The sequence below is a fragment of the Belonocnema kinseyi genome, chromosome 8 (assembly GCF_010883055.1).
Source record: "Belonocnema kinseyi isolate 2016_QV_RU_SX_M_011 chromosome 8, B_treatae_v1, whole genome shotgun sequence".
Lineage (NCBI taxonomy): Eukaryota > Metazoa > Arthropoda > Insecta > Hymenoptera > Cynipidae > Belonocnema > Belonocnema kinseyi.
This window is the reverse complement of record NC_046664.1, coordinates 101,103,248-101,122,723: the sequence shown is the minus strand read 5'-3', so window position 1 is coordinate 101,122,723 and position 19,476 is coordinate 101,103,248. Positions and strand designations below refer to the sequence as shown.

The 19,476-nt window shown below is 33.6% G+C and overlaps 1 protein-coding gene across 1 annotated transcript in view; it reads left to right on the top strand.

Annotated features, from left to right (window-relative positions):
- The window catches only part of LOC117179092, an 887,384-nt gene that overhangs the window by 819,093 nt on the left and 48,815 nt on the right, over positions 1 to 19,476 (top strand). Inside the window, exon 5 of the mRNA XM_033370741.1 lies at positions 14,668 to 14,762. Within this exon, the coding sequence (XP_033226632.1) occupies positions 14,668 to 14,762 (95 nt within the window). The remainder of the gene's footprint in view (positions 1 to 14,667; positions 14,763 to 19,476) is intronic.

The window sequence follows — 19,476 nt, the reverse complement described above, 5'->3', positions numbered from 1 at the left end:
GAAATGTGTCATAAGGACAGCCACAGGATTTCGCCGGGAGCGGGTGCTAATATGAAAAATTCCACCCGCTCCCAGCGAAATCACGGTAAAATACAGCCACAATCACGTCTCATGACCGCGAGATGGGTGGTTACAGTCTGTAACGGAATTAATACGACGATCCGGCAAAAGTTTCGTGCACCCTAGGAAATTTGAGCGACCCAAGGACTACCGCCTTCTGCGTTTTTCCCGCAAGTATTGTAGCGTATTGTCAATCGTACAATCGCTGCAAATCTCTTATAAGGTCTATATACCTCTCTTTCTTTTCATTCTCCTTCACTATGATGTTTTTGTCAGCTGGTGCCGAAAATTCGATGAAGAACATGGTTCGCTTCTCTAAGTCAAGAAGAACCATGTCCTATATATATATATATATGAGATTTTATGCTCTATACAATAGTATTTTATTGAGAAAATATTTCTATTCTAATTTTACATGTTATTTTTCCCTATGCTAGATTAAATTTAATAAAACAACTCTTTGGTTGATGCCGTAGTAAAATCATATGCGTAAAATATCGGTTTTTCCGTATTCAAAGTTTTAATAACTTTTAAATTCGTATAGGTAGCCCGTAGCTAAATAATCTTTTATACTGAAAGAGGAAGACTCAACTCTTAAATAATTTCGCTCGCTATCTTTAGATTTCAACCTTTCGAGGTTCAATGAACTCTATTCGCATACAGGTGTCTGCACTGGAGACCCTTTTCTTGAATTTACTGTTTTTAGTAATCCGCAATAATCATCTATGGTCGTTTTACTTTCTAACAAAAGAGGCTCAATAGCAACTCATTAAGTTTTTACACTTCGCGTTTATGTTGTGTCCTCACGCAGGGCAAGAGGTGTCACCTGTACACTAGGACTATGTTCGCACGCTGTTTATATGGGCGATTTCCATTTCATCGCGGTGTACCTGCTCGTCTTACCCTCTCCACTCGACTTCTCCTCACGTCCCTGACTGAGCGAGATTGCTATGCCGGGCTTTGCCAACAGGGGGCCCCTTTGTCCTAATGAGGCATAAAATGCGATACATAAAAATGTTATAGTGTTGAAATCAGCAAATCAAAAATATCATATTCAGAATCTATGTTTATTTGCGATTCCAACGATATGTAACTTGCAATTAATCAATTGCCCTTGTGTTTAATACACTAGTGTGGCCCTTATTTTTCAACATCTTTTTTTATCAACCCCTAGTTCTGTTCGATTGCCCAAGAATCGACCATCATTTTTAATATCATAAAATTATTGTGAGGTACTGCCTTTACAATTTTATTCTTTCAAAAGGGAAAGTCTCTTAGACTCAGGCTGTATAGAAATATTCTCTTGCTTCTCATCGAGATTTAAAACCTTTCTTGACCAGATTTAGAGAGGTATACTCCCGTCTGCCCATAAAGAATTAAGGTTCTCGAAACAAGCCTTCGTATTTCAAAATCAAACTTACTTGACCAAGGTTAATAGGTATACCATGCCTTGCTCTTCGGTTGATTTAAAAAATTCTATTTTAGATAATAGTTCAAATTCTGGCAACGCAACACTTTGCCATAAAGTCTGAGATTTTCTCAGATAAGAAGTTTCTCGTCTAAGTATAAATTGCCACTATGGGACTTTAAAAAATTTTCATTTAATCTTGGCGTTTTTCGCCTAAGTCAATTCAGTCCTCTGGACTTAAAATAATTTTCAAAATTTTATCAAAGATTGGACGTTTTCCGTCAGAGTTCAAAAAATGTCCTTTTTTGGACTTGGAAAGTCTTCTATAAAATGGCTTTTGAAGCGCAAAATCAGAGTTCCCGGAGGAAAAATTAGCTAAGTGTAGCGTATAAAAGGCAAAGCGGACTTTGAGAAAGGTTACTCTTGGAACCGGGTACACGAGGTATACTAGCTTCCGCCTCAGAGTTCTTTTCTCTTACTAATATTCTGTGAACTTAGATATTTAGCCTAAGTTAGCACAATATTAGAAGATACTTGAGGATGGTCAGTCCTCAAGCTCCGTTGCGTCTTCTATGCAAACCCCCCAACTGTGTATTCTGGGTCGCGTTGCCCTTTTTATAGGTCGCGCCCCATCCTCTGACTCTTACGCAACATAAAAAAGTGTTTTGGAAGGGGGCTTCGAGTTCGCGCTCAAGGAATGCCCTTTAGCAATGCTATGTTTTTCCTTGCCCTCAGCACGGTATTATCATTACAAATTTTGCATTAATTAATATTAATCTCATTTCTCAGTCGAAAAAAGTTCGTCCTGAGACAAGTTTACGCTGTCTTGGCAGTAACCATGCTAAGACCATCTCAGTCAAGACAAGGCTCGTCTTAAGACTAGTCAACGTCGTTTAGCCAATACAAGACATCGATTATTTGGAGACAAAATCAAGATATCATCAAGTCGAACTCAAGTCGAAGCATTTTTACTCGAGAAGCAACTTTTTAATGCAGTGCGTTTCAGAAATTTTTGAATGAATTTTCAAAAGCCACATTAAAGAATATAAAACCTTATGGGATTATATTATACCATCAATGTCCCACACGCAGCCATTTTTTAACACCTGGCATGGAATTTTTAAATTTATTTAAAAAATTATATGGGCTACTTTATAAAAAAATGTCATTATATATTTCATATTGAAAATTTTTTTGGAATTACTAGGCCAACTTTGATTTCACAAATTTACATGGGTATGTGCTTGGCACATTTTTGGAATCCATCACCTTTTTTGGGGGATTTTATGTCTTTTATAAGAAACATAAAAGTTGAGTACACTAAATTAATTTCAATTAAATTTCTAATTTATTAAATACGAAAAATAAAAAAATTGGTGGAGTGAATTCCGTTAAGAGTTAATTAAATAAATTAAATTATTCTTTAAATAAATTAAATGGTAGCATATTATTTCATTAAAATTTCAATTTCACTTTTTATTTTCATATCAAAATGGAAATTTTGGCTAGGTTCACGGAACTTAATGAATCAATCATTTTCTATTATCTTCGCTCGTAAGTTTGAGCGCGCCTGAGGCGCGCGTCTGTTGCATCTCGCGCTTCGCGCTCGAATATCTATTTTTTTTCATTTGGAATGTTAGAATGAAACTTTATCAAAAAGATCTCTTTTAGATCGATGTATTTATATGTGGCTTTATATTCTGAATTTTCTACTTAATTAAGTATAGTTAAAGATTAAGTTTCTCAGAGCTTTGTAGGCTTTGTGGTACACTCTCTAAATTCCTTAAAGTCCAAATGTCACTGCAAAATTGGTGTAAATGCTTCAGCCACTCCATTACAGTGGTTCAGCCGCACCATTGAAGTGAGCAGCTTGACTGTTTCCGTTGGTGTGATTCTTTCACACCAAAATACAGTGGCTCTTCTCACACCAAATAAGAGTAACCATGCTTATCACACCAACTGGTGCTTGTGCAATTAAATTGTGTTTTGTACTGTGATGAATGCTTATAACTTTGTGATAGTAAGTGTCCTGGAATCACTATTATATTTCAGTGTGTTATAGAAAATATGGATGCGGTTAAGGACTAATGTGAAATTACAAAATGTGTTTCTTTAGGATTTTTGTAAAACTCCTGACGCTTTGGCGGAATTTTTGGAGTCTAAGGAAGGCGATGGAGCCGCGTCCATGTTGTGCTGCTATGAAGGCCATCCTAGTAAACGTTCAAGAACGCAGCCCTCCACTGACAGTTGGGTAAGGATACATTTCCAATATTTTACTTAACCTTTTAATAAAAGTATTAAAACGTCCAGAAGGGATTGAACGAATTGAAATGATAATTATAATAAATAGTTGAAATAATTAAATATGATTTCTGTTTCAGGATTGAGAACAGTGACGTTCCAGGAGAAATATAAATTTAATTATTATAAAATTTATTAAATTGTAAAAGTGTGAATTTAATTAATATAGGCACTAATTATAATTATATAGTAAATAAAAAATAGTTTAATGCAATAAATGTTTTTACATTCTTTTAGCGTTTATCTCCTTTTAAATAATTAATTAAATTTGGAGTGACTACTCACACCAATTGCAACGACTAGTCGCACCATTTGCTGTGAGCAGTAAGATCATTTGGAGCGACCAGTGACACCACTTGGAGCGACCAATCACTCCAAGCCATACAGTCATTTTCCATTGCAACTTAGTGTCACGCTCCACTCCAAAGTGATAGGCTCACTTCTGGCTTAAAGTTGGAGTGATATTTCACACCATTGCAGTAGGATCTGACTCCAAGGAATTTAGAGAGCACATTCTCATCGTGACACTCGCGCTCCGCACTCGATTTTTGACGGACGTTTGTAAACGTATATTTTCTGAACCACATTAAAATGAATAAACTTCTAAAATTCTTTTTTTTTCATACATTCTTCTCTATTTGGAACTGTTATGCTAAGATTAGGATTTTGGGTTTCACATTATTTTTTATGGATAAATCAAAATGTCCTAAAAGTGTTCTTTTAGATTTTTACCTATCGCACGTCTTTTGGCGTAATGTTGGTATTTTTTATTTTCTGCATATTACTTACGATAAATAAAAACAAAATTACGAGTTCTATTGGAAAATGTTAAGACATTTTGTAAGATTTTTCAAAAGCTTCGAAGACTTCTTTTATATTTTGCGTCATTTTGTAGTAAATTATTACAAATTTGTATCTCCTTTTTTGGATGAATAACTTCTCTATCAATTTGTTTTGGTGCATTTTGTCGTTTTTCCACAAATATTTCATTTTTATTTTTAATGTCTTTTTTATGATTAAAATTAAAACTACGGGTCCTATCCAAAAGTGGTTCATATTAAATTTGAAGCTCTTTTCGGGTAAACAAGTTTTGTTTAATCATTTTTTCCCCCTAACTTGTGTCGTTTTTCCACAAATTTTTTTATTTCCAATGTTATTTTAGACGATAAAAAAAACCCGTCCTATCAAGAAGTGATAATTAACGAATTTGTAGATATTTTTTGGGATCACAATTTCTTTTGATTTATCTTTTTTCGTATCCTCCATAGTTTGACTACAAAATTGAATTTTTTCTCCTTCATTATTTTTTATGCAATCAATGTTTGAAACTTTGATTTTTCGAAATATATATAAATTCTAATGATGATCTTATAGGTCTTTAAAAAAGCAATGTTTTTCTTTTATTGACTTTTTTCATATCGTGCGTTGTTTAGCTTAAAATTTTGGTTTTCCTAAAAAAGTATGCCAAAGAACGATTTGATCCGTTTAGTTTTTCCAGAGTTATCGTGTTTACAGACGGACGGCCGGACGGATAGACAGGCAGACAAACAGACGCCATCTTAAAAACCAGATTATCGGACTCAGGCGGTCTCGAAACGTGGAGATCTGTTAAAAAACTATGGTGTCAAATTTCGGACAATTATAAAACTTACTCAATTATAAATGATGAGAATATAAAAATTTATTGTTGATTCTGTAGCCTTATCTATCCAATCGAGTGACACCAAAAATTAATGAGAAGTCTGTAGTAACATATTCTTGATATTATGTCAAGAATTTTTGATATCTTCCATATTTCTTGAAATTTCACTATTTGCGTCAACTCTGAATTTTATTTATCTAACCTACATACATAGAATTGGAAAAAGTATTCAAGATACGAAAAATACTTGAAAATGTTATTGAAAATATATTGCTAATGACTTTTTTTAAATTTGGTATCAATCAGTGCGGCAGATTAGGATATACGAGTAGAGGTGAGCACAGGTAGAAAATTTGCTGTTCTAATGTTTTTTTTGTTGTTTTTAAGATACGTTAGCTTTTTTTGTACTTGTCGGTGATTCGTTAACGCTAATATAAATTATTGACAAATTCACTATTAAAATAAAATAATATAAAATATGTCATACATGTAAAATTATTAAAACACATTTTATTGAGTTTTTGTATTCGTCATAACCTTGCCCCTCGAAATATAATTGTTCATCGAACTGATATTTGTTTTTGGATTAGAGAAAACTGGTTTTGAAACAATAATATCATTCACTTGAGTGCACATTATTAAATTACTGGCTTTTCAATAACTGACTTTTCAAATCCGAAATTTAAGAGCCGAAATTCACCAAACGTTGTTTGTTTACTCCCTTTGTAGTAACTCTAGCTTCAGGATAAATTTTTTAAAATAAAATCTTTCTACTTCACGGAAAATTAACCCTCCACGTAGGAATTTTCAGGTAGATCACATTTAATCAAGGAAAAATGTAATATAAGCCGAAAACTAGTCGATTCTCGGCAGCGATGGTACCCCGCAGGGATTTTGCTGTAGGGGTTGCTAGTCCTGCGACCACAGAGGGAGGAACAAAGGAAGTTATCGTTGCGGAATTTTTATGTCCTCGAGACGAAGGAATGTAAATCACGTTTTTCCTTCTCATTCTCGCATCCACTCAATACGAAATTTTCCTAATAGATTTTATACAAAACAATCTACATGTTTTTACTTTTTGCAAGCTCTAATTTTATTGTGATGCATATAGTACAAGCATCTATAAATTTAAAACATTTTAATAGATTTTATAGACCTAAAGAGAAGAATAGGATAAAATATGCTATTCATAATTCAAAGGAATATACGTTTGCATAATAAAGTAATGGCAACGATAATTTTGGCGCTTCTGATTTTGCAGACACTTAAGAGATAGCAATAAAACGATGCCTGGGAAGATCATCCTTTGAATAGCATCCCCGAAATTGGCTAACATTTGAATAGCATTTCAATGGTTCCGACCGACTGCTTTACAGGTTTACGCTGATAATCTCCGAGTAAAGTCATGCCGGTTATCCATGGTTGTCAGCCGGATTTATGAAATGGCAATAAAATTTATACGACTCGGTGGCTCGTTAGGGGTGGCTTTCTCGCTAGGATTGATGTCGGAGTTTGCCCAGTCCGATAGCCCTGGGCCACGTTCATCCTTCTCGCACCTAAACGCACGAAAGTATCCTAGGTAACTGCTATAAACGACCACGAAAATGTGCACACTGGGCGCCTGCGAATTCAAAGTTTACGCGCCATTTCAATGTTATTTCCGGTGTAAATATAAAATTACGAGTACCTCTTAAGGTCTCTCTTAAGGTTCTGTATCAAATGCTACGATTTCAGTTTATTCACACTTTCTTCTAATGATTGCGACCTTCAGTTTCCCATATATCTCACATTTTTAAAACATTTTAACAGTGTAAGATTAGTTTCTACAGTTAGTAAGAATATATTAGAATATGTTTCAGGAATACCACATAAATTAGGAGATAAATGTTTTTGAAATTTCATATCTAATGTTTTGGTGAATTGTCTTGGGGATTTGCATAATTTTTCTCGGGAGAACCATGGTAAGGCCGAACATTGTCATAAAGGGGTAGTCTCTATTTAACATTCGTAGCAATTAAAACTTTGGGAAATAATTCAAAGCTCGTTTCTCGTAAATCAATTCAAAAATAATTGATTAATCCGCTGGTATCTTTGTGGACATTTATTGGCTCAGGTTTTGTGACGTGAAAATAATTTGGAATTCTGGTTTCGAGGATGGTACGAGGAGTGAATTTCGATGACCTACCAGAGGTCGAAGGGCCTTTATCGTGGATCTTAGGCTCCAAGATTCGACGACAGGTAGGATCCTACCTGTTGCTTGATTCTCAGGAACGACGAATCGCAATATTTGGAACAGATAGTAGAAAAATCAGAGAAAAAACAATATAATTCAGATTTCGGATGATATCATTTGTTCTTTTTTTAAGTTTGTTTCATTTTGATAGTTGTAAAATACATGAGCATGTCTGATATTTGATTATTTTATTCAGTTAATGTGACTTATATTGTCTTTAATATGTTACTGCTTGTTTCTAAGAAGAAAATAAAACGATTCAATGAAAATGTCAGTAGTTAATGTAAGACTGTTGTCAGGCGTGAAAGTATTCATTACTTATAGAAAATGCCGCTTCAAAGTACTATGGGTGTATTCACTATGTATGGATTCATTTATGCTCACTTTATGAGCACTTCGCTTCATCACAGGCATCCAATAAATTTTCTTTCCCAAAGTGGGAAGTTTATTTTCATTTATAATAAAAACTGATACTTATTTCATTAAGTCAATCTTTCTATCTTACACCGAAAATCTTATTTCCAAAAAAGTAGAGAGATCGGTCAATAGACATTCCTAATTTGAAAAATATTTTCATCATATAAACAAGAAAAGCAATGTTTTTAAATGTTCTAAATCTGTGTTCTTAGATCATAAGCGTCATGGAAGGTTTGTTAAAAAGGTTTAACAAAAGACGAGAAAAAAGTACTATAAGGAGTAACATAGTATGATTGTATTTCCAATGTCAAAAAATTATTTTTATTTGAACAAGGAAACTTTTTTTTTATTCCTAAACGCCAAATGGTGCAACTTCTAATTGTTCAATCCAGCTCATAATCTTTTCAGATCTGAATATCAATTAAAGCTACAATTCGAGCAAATTTCATGATCATAGATTTTTCATTTTTCGGCATCTGTTACTCAGAATAGTTACATAGACACACGGACATTTTTTAAATTGAATTTTTGAGCTCCTGTGAACGAATTATAGCGAAATAAGCCAGAAAAGTAAATTTCAAAATTTAAGTCATTACAAACCTCCCCCTAATGGGTAGCATTTCTTTAGTTTTACACCAAAATATTCTTTGAAGCAAAATACACAGAGCTTAAAATATTAAATTCAAAATTAAAATTAAAATTTTTAAAATAAAAGTTTAAATCATAGTCAAATTGAAATTTTAACATACCTATTATTACAACTGTGATTAATTTCAGCAAGAAAACATTGTGCTCTCTGAATTCTCATTGACTAACTTTTTCTATTAAAATCGCGAGAGAGGCAAAACTGCTAGATATGTTTCAATTTAATTATTAACTTTTCTAATAACTCATTACGAGACCATATAGATTAGATCAAATTAAATTTTAGAAATTGTTATGAAAACTCTTTTTAATAAATAGCCTGAGTTTAATCTTTTGCGTACAGGGAGACTTCGACTCCTCATGCTTTTTTATTATACTTTCTATTGTCCTCATGCTTATAAATAAAATGAAAATTACAAAAAATATTTAAGTTACATATATTACGCCTACTATCGACGAGAAAATTCAAGTCCTCTGGCTTTGACGTTGAATAAGTATGTGAAGAAAAAATGGCACGTTAATGAAAGCGGTATAATTTTAAAGGTGCAAATGTTGTACGTTAATGAGCCGAAAAGTAATATTCCAAAAAATTATTTGTAGCCTACAGATTTAAAAATACGATGAAAAGTGAGGAAATTTTATAGCTTGTAAAAACGGTGAACTTTGAATCATAGTTTTTTATTGAAAAAATAATAGGAAAAATCTGAAAAAAATCATAGTGGTATATTAAACATTTCTGACCATATTACCATCGAAAAATGTGCAAAATATAAATAATTGTTCGTTTTTTGTGAATAAATATGCGACCGCACTATCTTCAGTTCTAATGAAGATAATGAAGTGATTTAAATTGGAGGTAGTTAGTTAAACTATCTGTAATAATTTACCATTTGAAGGAAGTATGCGCTTCTTGTTGTCTTCATACAAATTGTGATATTTGAACTTAGTTTTTTATATAGGAAAGCAAGTGCCAGAGCCCAGCATGATGCCGTTTTTTCAGGGGATCGTCCTCGATTTTCCTCAGCCCGACCTACCCAACTTGTGCCTCAGAGCCTCACTCTGGCCTTCAAACCCTTTCCGGAAAACCGAGGACGGTTCAACTAACTACCTCCAATTTAAATCACTTCATTATCTTCATTAGAACTGAAGAAAGTGCGGTCGCATATTTATTCACAAAAAACGAACAATTATTTAAATTTTGCACATTTTTCTATGGCAATATGGACAGAAATGTTTAATGTATCACTATGATTTTTTGCAGATTTTTCCTATTATTTTTTCAATAAGAAACTATGGTTCAAAGGTCACTGCTTTAAAAGCCATCAAATTTTCTCACTTTTCATCGCATTTTCAGATCTGTAGCTACAAATAATTTTTTGGAATATTACTTTTCGGCTCATTAACGTACAACAATTGTACCTTTAAAATGATACCTCTTTCATTAACCTACCATTTCTTCTTCACATGCTTTTTCAACGTCGAAGCCAGAGGACTCGAATTTTCTCGCCGATAGTAAGCACATTGGCCGACCATACATGTCAATCAAAATTTATTTAATTTCAGTTTCAATACAATGTAATGAAGAGTCGCATCCAAATCATCATTGATTAAAAACTCAATAATGTCTCTTTTAATCAAAGTCGACATTATATACAAGATAATCGAATCTAAAAGAAAAAAAAGTCAAAGAAAAAGTGTATTCTATAACTTTCAATGAGAGCTCGAAGGCTGACTGTGTAACTTGACATTATTATGTATGTTCAGTCCTGAACAATATTTATATTTCTAAAAATGTAATACGAACGGAAAAACTTTCACTCTCTATATTATATTTCAAAGAAGGACGTTTCCATAAGGTTTTTATTACTAGCAAAAATGTCAACCATTACAATTTCCTTATTTACATTTATTTACGACAAGACTAACTTAGACTTAAGACGATTTTAGAAAGTTTTACCAATTTAATCCGTCTAGTAACTCTTAGGTTTTTAATGTTTATGATTTTTATTGTACTCTTAGGATAACCAGGCGCCCCTGGGCCTTAAATACCAAGCGTCATCCTCGTGGTTTTTCCCCGGGGATTTTTCACATTGCCTTCTTACGACTACGATAGGAAATAAAGATTCGCTTCCATGCGGAAACCGATACAGGCAAACCAAGTGCTTTTGGATAATCACCGGGCATTTCACAAACTCGTAATCCACGGAAAAAATTCCGTTTCTTATTTTCTCACAATTTTATGTCATTTCATGAGCCGCCAATTCTAGGGAAGTTGAATCGAGAACGGCCTTCCAAAATACGTTTCAAACACAAAATTCCATTTCGGTAATGATAAACATAATTTCACGATAATTTAGATAACATCTTTTAGAAATTTCATTCATTCGAAAATAATTTGGGAAAAATCTAAATTTCAAATCACATTTCATTATAAGCTTCTATGCTTACTATCGGCGAGAAAATTCGAGTCCTCTGGCTTTGACGTTGAATAAGTATGTGAAGAAAAAACGGTAGGTTAATGAAAGGGGTATCATTTTAAAGGTGCAAATGTTGTACGTTAATGAGCCGAAAATGAATATTCCAAAACATTATTTGTAGCTTACAGATTTGAAAATCTAATGAAAAGTAAGAAAATTTGATAGCTTTTAAAAACAGTGAACTTTGAAGCATAGTTTTTTATTGAAAAAATAATAGGAAAAATCTGAAAAAATTAATGGTGGCACATTAAACATTTCCGAACAGATTGCCGTTAAAAAATTTGCAAAATATAAATAATTATTCGTTTTCTGTGAATGAATATGCTACCGCACTATCTTCAGTTCTAAGGAAGATAATGAAGTGATTTAAATTGGAGGTAGTTAGTTGAACTATATGCAATAATTTACAATTTGAAGGAAGTATGTGGTTCTTGTTGTCTTCTTAAGAATTGCGATATTTGAAATCAATTTTTTATTAAGGAAAGCAAGTGCGAGAGCCCAGCGTGGTGCCGTTTTTTCAAGGGATCGTCCTCGGTTTTCCTCACCACGGGGAAAGGGTTTGAAGGCCAGAGTGAGACTGGAGACACAAGTTGGGTAAGTCGGGCTGAGGAAAACCGAGGACGATCCCCTGAAAAAACGGCACCATGCTGGGCTCTCGCACTTGCTTTCCTATATAAAAAATTAAGTTCAAATATGAAACTGAAGATAGTGCGGTCGCATATTTATTCACAAAAAACGAACAATTATTTATATTTTGCCCATTTTTCGATGGCAATATGGTCAGAAATGTTCAATGTACCACTATGATTTTTTTCAGATTTTTCCTATGATTTTTTTCAATAAAAAACTATGCTTCAAAGTTCACTGTTTTTAAAAGCTATCAAATTTCCTTACTTTTTATCAGATTTTCAGATCTGCAAGCCACAAATAATTTGTTGTAATATTACTTTTCGGCACATTAACGTACAAAATTTTCACCTTTAAAATGATACCTCTTTCATTAACCTACCATTTTTTCTTCACATACTAACTCAACGTAAAAGCCAGAGGACTCGAATTTTCTCACCGATAGTAGGTCTACATTTCTGCTCCATTATAGTTTTATTTTACAATTTTAGAAGATTTCGTGGTTTTTCGATTCTGGAAGAGTTCAAGCCAAAACAGCATTTCAAAAGACTAATCGATATATTTTCAAAATTCCAATTTTAATGATAAAAGTACTTCTACGTTACACTTTCCAGAAAATTCATTCCCTCGAACTTCAGTTCGAGAAGGGTCAGATTTCAATTCAGAATTTTAAATCCAATCAAAGATATATTATAATAAAAAAGATGCTCAAAATTCTGTGTTAAGGAAAAAGGTCATTTGGCATGTCGTACCACAAATATGCGAATTTTATTGTCCATATTTTATATTACATTCGATATTTTGTTCTCAAAATCAATATTTTATCAAATCTTAGGAACAAATGACACGCGTTTTTACGAATTTATATGTGGACCACGTGTCATATATCGTTCTTCGTGTATTTTTCAATTAATTGTGTCCATTGAAAATTTCCATGTCAATTTCCGAATGTCGTTTTATTAACCATATTTTTATCTGCACTTTTTCTAAGTACTCATGTGAATCGTCGCAATTTCGAGATTTGATGTTAATTTAATTTCCAGTTTAGTTCATCGTTGTGCTGTACGAAAATTTGTATTCTCCGTATGTATAAACTTTAATGCACGCAACTATCTTCTTAGCTTCAGAAATGTAAAATCTCAACTTTTTCTTTCACATCATGTTTATTTCAAATTTCTTTCCAGAATATTGTATGCATCGAAAGTCTAAACAATAAACATCGATCCTGAGTTGTACGATTTTAACATTATTTTGTTTCATGAATTACAATGCGTTTAATTTTAATACTACAGCGCCCTAGGCTTTTACTACGGAATTTATATAATCATTTTTCTTTCATTGAACTTTGATAGTTCAAGGGGGTCGGCATGTTCAGTCCTGAACAATATTTATATTTCTAAAAATGTAATACGAACGGGAAAACTTCTACTCTTTGTATTCTATTTCAAAGATAGACGTTTCTATAAGGCGTTTATTACCAGCAAAAATGTCAACCATTACAATTTCCTTATTTACATTTATTTACGATAAGACCGACTTAGACTTAAAATGATTTTAGAAACTTTTACCGACTTAAGCCGTCTAGTAACTCTTAGGTTTCCAATTTTTATGATTTCTATGGTACCCTTAGGATAACCAGGCGCCCCTGGGCCTTAAATACCGAGCGTCATCCTCGTGGGTTTTCCCCGCAGATTTTTCACTTCGCCTTTTTCCGATTGCGAAGGCAACCGAATGCGGCATCGTGCCAAATTTACATGGCCAAGAGACATTGGGCCCGTTTCATTGTATAGTCATATTTTCATTATCTCTCCTCAAGAGAGCATCTCTCTCACAGCTCACCGATGCAGCTCGTTGCATCGAGTCAGCACAACCGCATCAAACGTAAACTTGAGTGTTAATAATCCTCCATTAAAAAACATGTAAATACAGTCTACTCATCAAATGAACTTTTTATATTTTTCATTTTAAATTTGTGCCGATTTCCTTATTCATTTCAAAAATTTAAACTGGCACCCAACAATGTTATTTATGAAAACGAGCAAAAGTTGGCACTCCTACCGTCAAGTATAAACCCTAATGAACACTCTGATATTTTATGATTGTTGATAAGTAGTGGAATTCCATCGTGTTCTCAAAAGAAAGAAAGTATTTGACCGATTTACTCATTATTTTCTATCATCAGTGCTGCAGAGCCTTGAATAAAAAATAATTTTATTCATTTTACATTTTTTTTGAGTAATGTATTTCTAAAGGTAAGAAGGAAAAAGTTTGTAAACAGAGCAGGATTTCGTAAATTAACAAACAGTTTACGGAAAAGTTACATTAATTACACAGGCCAATATGGTTTTGGTTTTAGAAAGTGGAGGGTCATTTCCGAAGTAATTTTTTACATATAATCCGAATCTAGGGTCAGAATTGGCCCATCACGTCAGGATTGTAAGATATTTGAGGTTATGTACCCAAAAATGGCGTTTTTGGCTACTTTTAAGGTGATGTACAGAATATACATATATATAAAGATATAAATCAATAATTCACCATTACATTAATTTAGGAAAAACGTTTAACATACAAAATTTGTATTTAATTAGTGGAAAATTAAAAAAAATTAAAAGTGTTGAAATTAAAGCACGATTTCCCGAAGACAAATTAATATTATTAATAAATCAATATAAAACCTCATTATCAGCTACTTCAATTTCTCGGGATACTGAAAGAATAGTGGATTTATTATTTTGAGTTTTCGAATTTTAGTCAGTTTTCCAGTGCTTCTGTTATACTGCGCTTAGTTTCGTGAAAAATAAAAAGCTGAAAATAAAAAAAAATTCTGTTAACGACAAAACTTTTTTCTTTTCAGGTGGATGATCGAGGCAGATCATCCGGAGCTTCACGACTTCCAATATCTGCCGTAATCTCTGCTTCGCCTTCAAGTCCTGACGAACCTGTAACACTGTAAGTACCAAAAAATTAAAATAAATCATTACACCTGATCGTCTAAATATACCTTTAAAAAACTTCCAGTATCATAACCACGAGCTTTACTTTTTCATTTGGCCCAAAAAGCCACTCAGACGAATTAGTCTTGACACTTCTGAGCGTTTCTCTTACACATACGAATATTCTGGTTTCAACAACCGAAACACTCGCAACTTGTGTATTACTCTTGCCTATATCCAGCATCTCGGTTCTTACGCTTAAAACGGGGTTGGTGATATTTATGCCGGTTTTTTATTGCGCTTTAGCCCGAGAGTAGAATGGAAACAATATGTCACCCGTGGGCGGGGGAAGTAAAGAACAGGGGAGAGGAAACGAAGTTCTTGTAGGCAGTAGGGCCCTGGTGGCACCTAACGTTAATACTAACGCCATAGTCTTCGCACCGACCCCATTGCGACGTCATGATTTTAAACGAACAACCCCCACAGACACGAGGTTACGATTTCCGGAATATCGCGCCGAATTTTGCGTCAAGGGGCCACTGAAATGCGAATAAATGATTCTAGTTTACGACTTTCATATAAATTTTTTACTTTTGAAATTTCAATTTTACCTTGAATTTACAAATTTATACAAACTTGCATTTAGGGTAATTCACGTGCGCGAAACTCTTGTAACAGTTTAAACTAAGCCAGATTCAAAATGCCATCACGTTTCTGCCACCGTTTCTTCAGAGCTTTTGTATATGTTTGTACACTCTGAATCTCGAAACAAAGAAGCTCCTTGTATACATACTCTTATACGTCAATGAACGCTGAACCAAGTTAACGAGTAAACACAGCAACACCACACTCTCACTGCTGGCTTGCATCGTGTTTTTCATGCGAAAAAACTATTAGTATTTGGAAATTTACATATGTGCATGTATTTGACCTTACTGGTAAAATCATATTTGGTGCAACAATAAGAAGTGCGCCAATCTTACTCCTGCTCTAAGGGAAAAAATGCAAAGGCACTATTATAAATAAAAATATTCAACTTCACAGACTCAAAGTCCAGTTTAAAATTGCAAAACGCTTGCATCTCCTCTATAATATATTATGAAAGACAGTGGATGATCTGCCAGAACTTACAAAACATTTCTCTGGCGGGACCGGCAAAAAGTTCTTTGCCGATACATTATGACATAACATTGTTGTACGCTATTAAATTTGCATTACATTCTTTATAACATTTTTGTTATATTATTCCATTTTTACTTGTATTATCAGAAGAGCCATACAAGGCATTGGAAAGGAGTAGAGGCTGGATCAAAATTACTAATATGATCTGTCACCAAGGTACTTTCCAGTCTATACGAATTTGGAAGGGGGTAGCGGTGTTTCCAACATTAATTTTGTGACCAGTCAAAGATGTGTCTTCTTTCTCCCATGAATTGTTAATCATAATTCTTCGAGCCGCAAATCGACGAGTCAGTGTGATTTATACACAAAACGTTCTATCTAAAGCATCAAAGGCCAAAATGTTACAAAACAACTATTGAATCACATTATCTACATCTAAAATGTCTGTCAGTCCCTTCTGTATGCTGCTAATATGTTTTTTGTCGGTATCGGCAGGGAAATTTTTTGCTCGTACCGTCAGTCCATCCACTCCAATTGTAAAAATTACAGGTATTTGGTCAAATAAGTGATATTTCGCGAGAACTATCTCAATGCCTTGCCTTATCTCCAATTTTTGTAGGATTGTGACATACTGTTTTATGTTTTCGCTTTATGTTAGCTCAAGCTATAAAGGGAGGTTTCTACGTCTAATATATACACTATTTAAAATTAAAGAGCTGCAATTATGTTTTAAACATGCAAGAAGTTGTTAGAATGTTGAGCCAATAATAAAAATAATTTAAATCAGGTATAGATTCTGATTTTTTTCTTGGCTGAAGTTTTGAATTCTTAAGTAGTTCAGTGACGAATGTCAGAGGACAAATGCATATCGATTTCGACTGGTCTGCGGGGCATCATAAAATAGGGACGAAAGGAGGCGGTAAGAGAGCAAAGGCTATAAGTAACGGACCGTCTGGTGGAAAGAGCTCGAGGGCGAACAGTGATTTAGAGAAATTAAAACTTTAATTCATGTTCGGGTTCGCGAGGGCTCCCCTACCCCCTCTCCTCAGCGAATGCTATGGAACTCCCGTCGAATGCCAACTCTCGAGTAAATACGAGAGCGAGAGCGTTGTTCCCATTGACACAGGTCCCCCTTGCTTCATGGTGCACTAATAAAGCATCTCGATCCAAGCAACCGTTGGCAACCCTGTCGTATGATCTACCGACTAAGCGACATTGCGATCGAGACCAAACTCTACTATCCAATACATTCCTTTTTCCTCTCCTAAATTTTACCTCTATTTCTTTTTCCATTCCTCGAAAAAATTAGGACACCAAAAAATATACTTTAAAAACAATAGTAAAGATTTTCTCAACTATTAATTTTATAATGTGCTCTTTTATTAAGATATTTAATCTTTTGTTATAGTTTAGAGTTTAAATGAAAATAAAAAGAATAATTACCAAGGTATTCTATTTCTTAACAAAACAAAACAAAATCTCAAATGAAAAAATTAAATTTATGGTTATTTAAAATTTGAATTCCTTTTTGAGGTTCCAAATTTAACCCTCATTATACATTTTTAGAAATTTGTAGAAAATTTAAATTCAGAGAGAGCAAATACTGCGGTCCAAACTAAAACGATACATAGGTGATACTTTTATGAAAAATAAGTATTTGTACAAGACATGCAATATGTCATCATCATATACATGAAAAAGAACCTAAAGAACTTTGTGTCTTTTTACATTCTCGCCAGCGAAGGTATTAGATTTATATAAAATTTGACCCGCCCAGCATTTGTTAAATGTCCACGTTTTGAAAAGCCCTGAATCCGAAAAACAAGTTTTTACGAATGTGTCTATCTGTATGTCTTTCTGTCTTTCGTTATGTCTGTCTGTATGTCTCTGTGTCTCTATGTATTTATGTCTGTCTGTCTGCTTCTACAATAACTTTTGAGAAAATTAATCTATTAGATTGGACTTTGGTACACTCTTTAAGTTTCCGAAACTAAAGACCAAGTTCGTTAGCCAGACATTTTGGATAAAAATTTAAAAAGTGGGCACATTAAAATACTTTCGCGACTACTTCTTTCAAAATTCAAAATTTTTCTGCACGGTTATTCATAGTATTCAAAAATTCGAACAGTTTATCCTGACCACTTTCTTCATAAAACTAAAAATTGCCAGAGTTAAAGCATTTACAAAATTTCAAAAAGCAGGGAAATAAACATTCTAAGCCACATAACGCACGATATGAAAAAAGTAAAGAGACAAGATTATCATAACAACTTTTGAGTTTTCTTGAAAAATAAAAAAATTAAATTTTGACATAAAAAATTATAGAAAAATATAGAAAAATATGTATAAATTTTTGGTTTCGTACAACAACTATGATGTAGAAGACGATGCGGTAGAAAATTCAAGTGATAAAGTCTGTGGCACTGGGGTTATGAATATAATTTAGAAATTAAAAAACAGTCAGGCTGCTATATAGACCGCATGTGTAACTTTTAAATTGTAAACATAAAATTGAAACATGAGCACATTCAGTTTTTGAAAAAACGGCAGATGTTGCAATCAAATGTTTAATAACAAAAGTTTAAAAAAAAAGAAAGTGCATAATTTTAAGCGAGATAACGAAACTGCGTGTGTTTTAATGCCAATACATGTTATGAATTGTAACAACATGCATTTATGGAAATGCTATACAATGTGAGGGACAAACTCGAGTGATGAGAATATCTGAGTAATTTCTTCAAGAGAAGGAAAGATTTTTTTTGGGTCATCCGTTCATGTTTATATAGCTTTTATTTCAAAATGAAATAAAAGTGTCGATACATAATGCCGATGTTTCGATACGGCTTTGTGTCTTTCTCAAGACTGTTGTCGATGCTTTGATCTTTAGTTTTAAAAGTGTGCACAAGTGTGGGGAATATACAAGACCGATATACAAAGAACAGTCACGCGTATAAACAATTAATTTCTGCATAAAATTCCGGAAGAATTGGGCTCTGTCTTACCACGTGGACTTTGATAGGACCCCAAAGATGGCGTGCTTCTATACTTGCACGAAACGTGTCGAAACGTCAAATGATACTCTCGGTTGCAAGCGAGGGGCTATTCACTTCGAAGTCTGCTGAAGTCAATGTAAGTTTATTGTAACAATATCGTGCGACTTCAATCGTATATTCGTGACTTAGTCTGACTCATCGATATAGAAATGGACCGGTAATATTGTGGGGAGAACGGTAATGGGCTCTAGAGAGAGAAAAAACATATGAGACGTAGACCTATCTCTTTCTAGATGAAGCTGATTGGTCGAGAATATTTTCGTTGGGTGAAGTTTGGCGCAGCACAGGACCGTGCTCTGTGTCGCGAGTGCCCCAATAATGTTACGTTTATCGCACTTTTCAGAATTGATTTATTCGTAATTTATTTAATTATAATTTATTGTGAATAAATATAAACAATGGTGGCAGCTTGTGTAGTTTGTGGGCATTGTCAAGACTTTTATATGGGGATAGGTTTTCATACGTAAGTAAAGTTATTGAATATAGTAAAATAAAAAATGTTACAACAAAAACAAAACCTCAAAATATGAAGTTTTGTACCTATGCAATACAAAT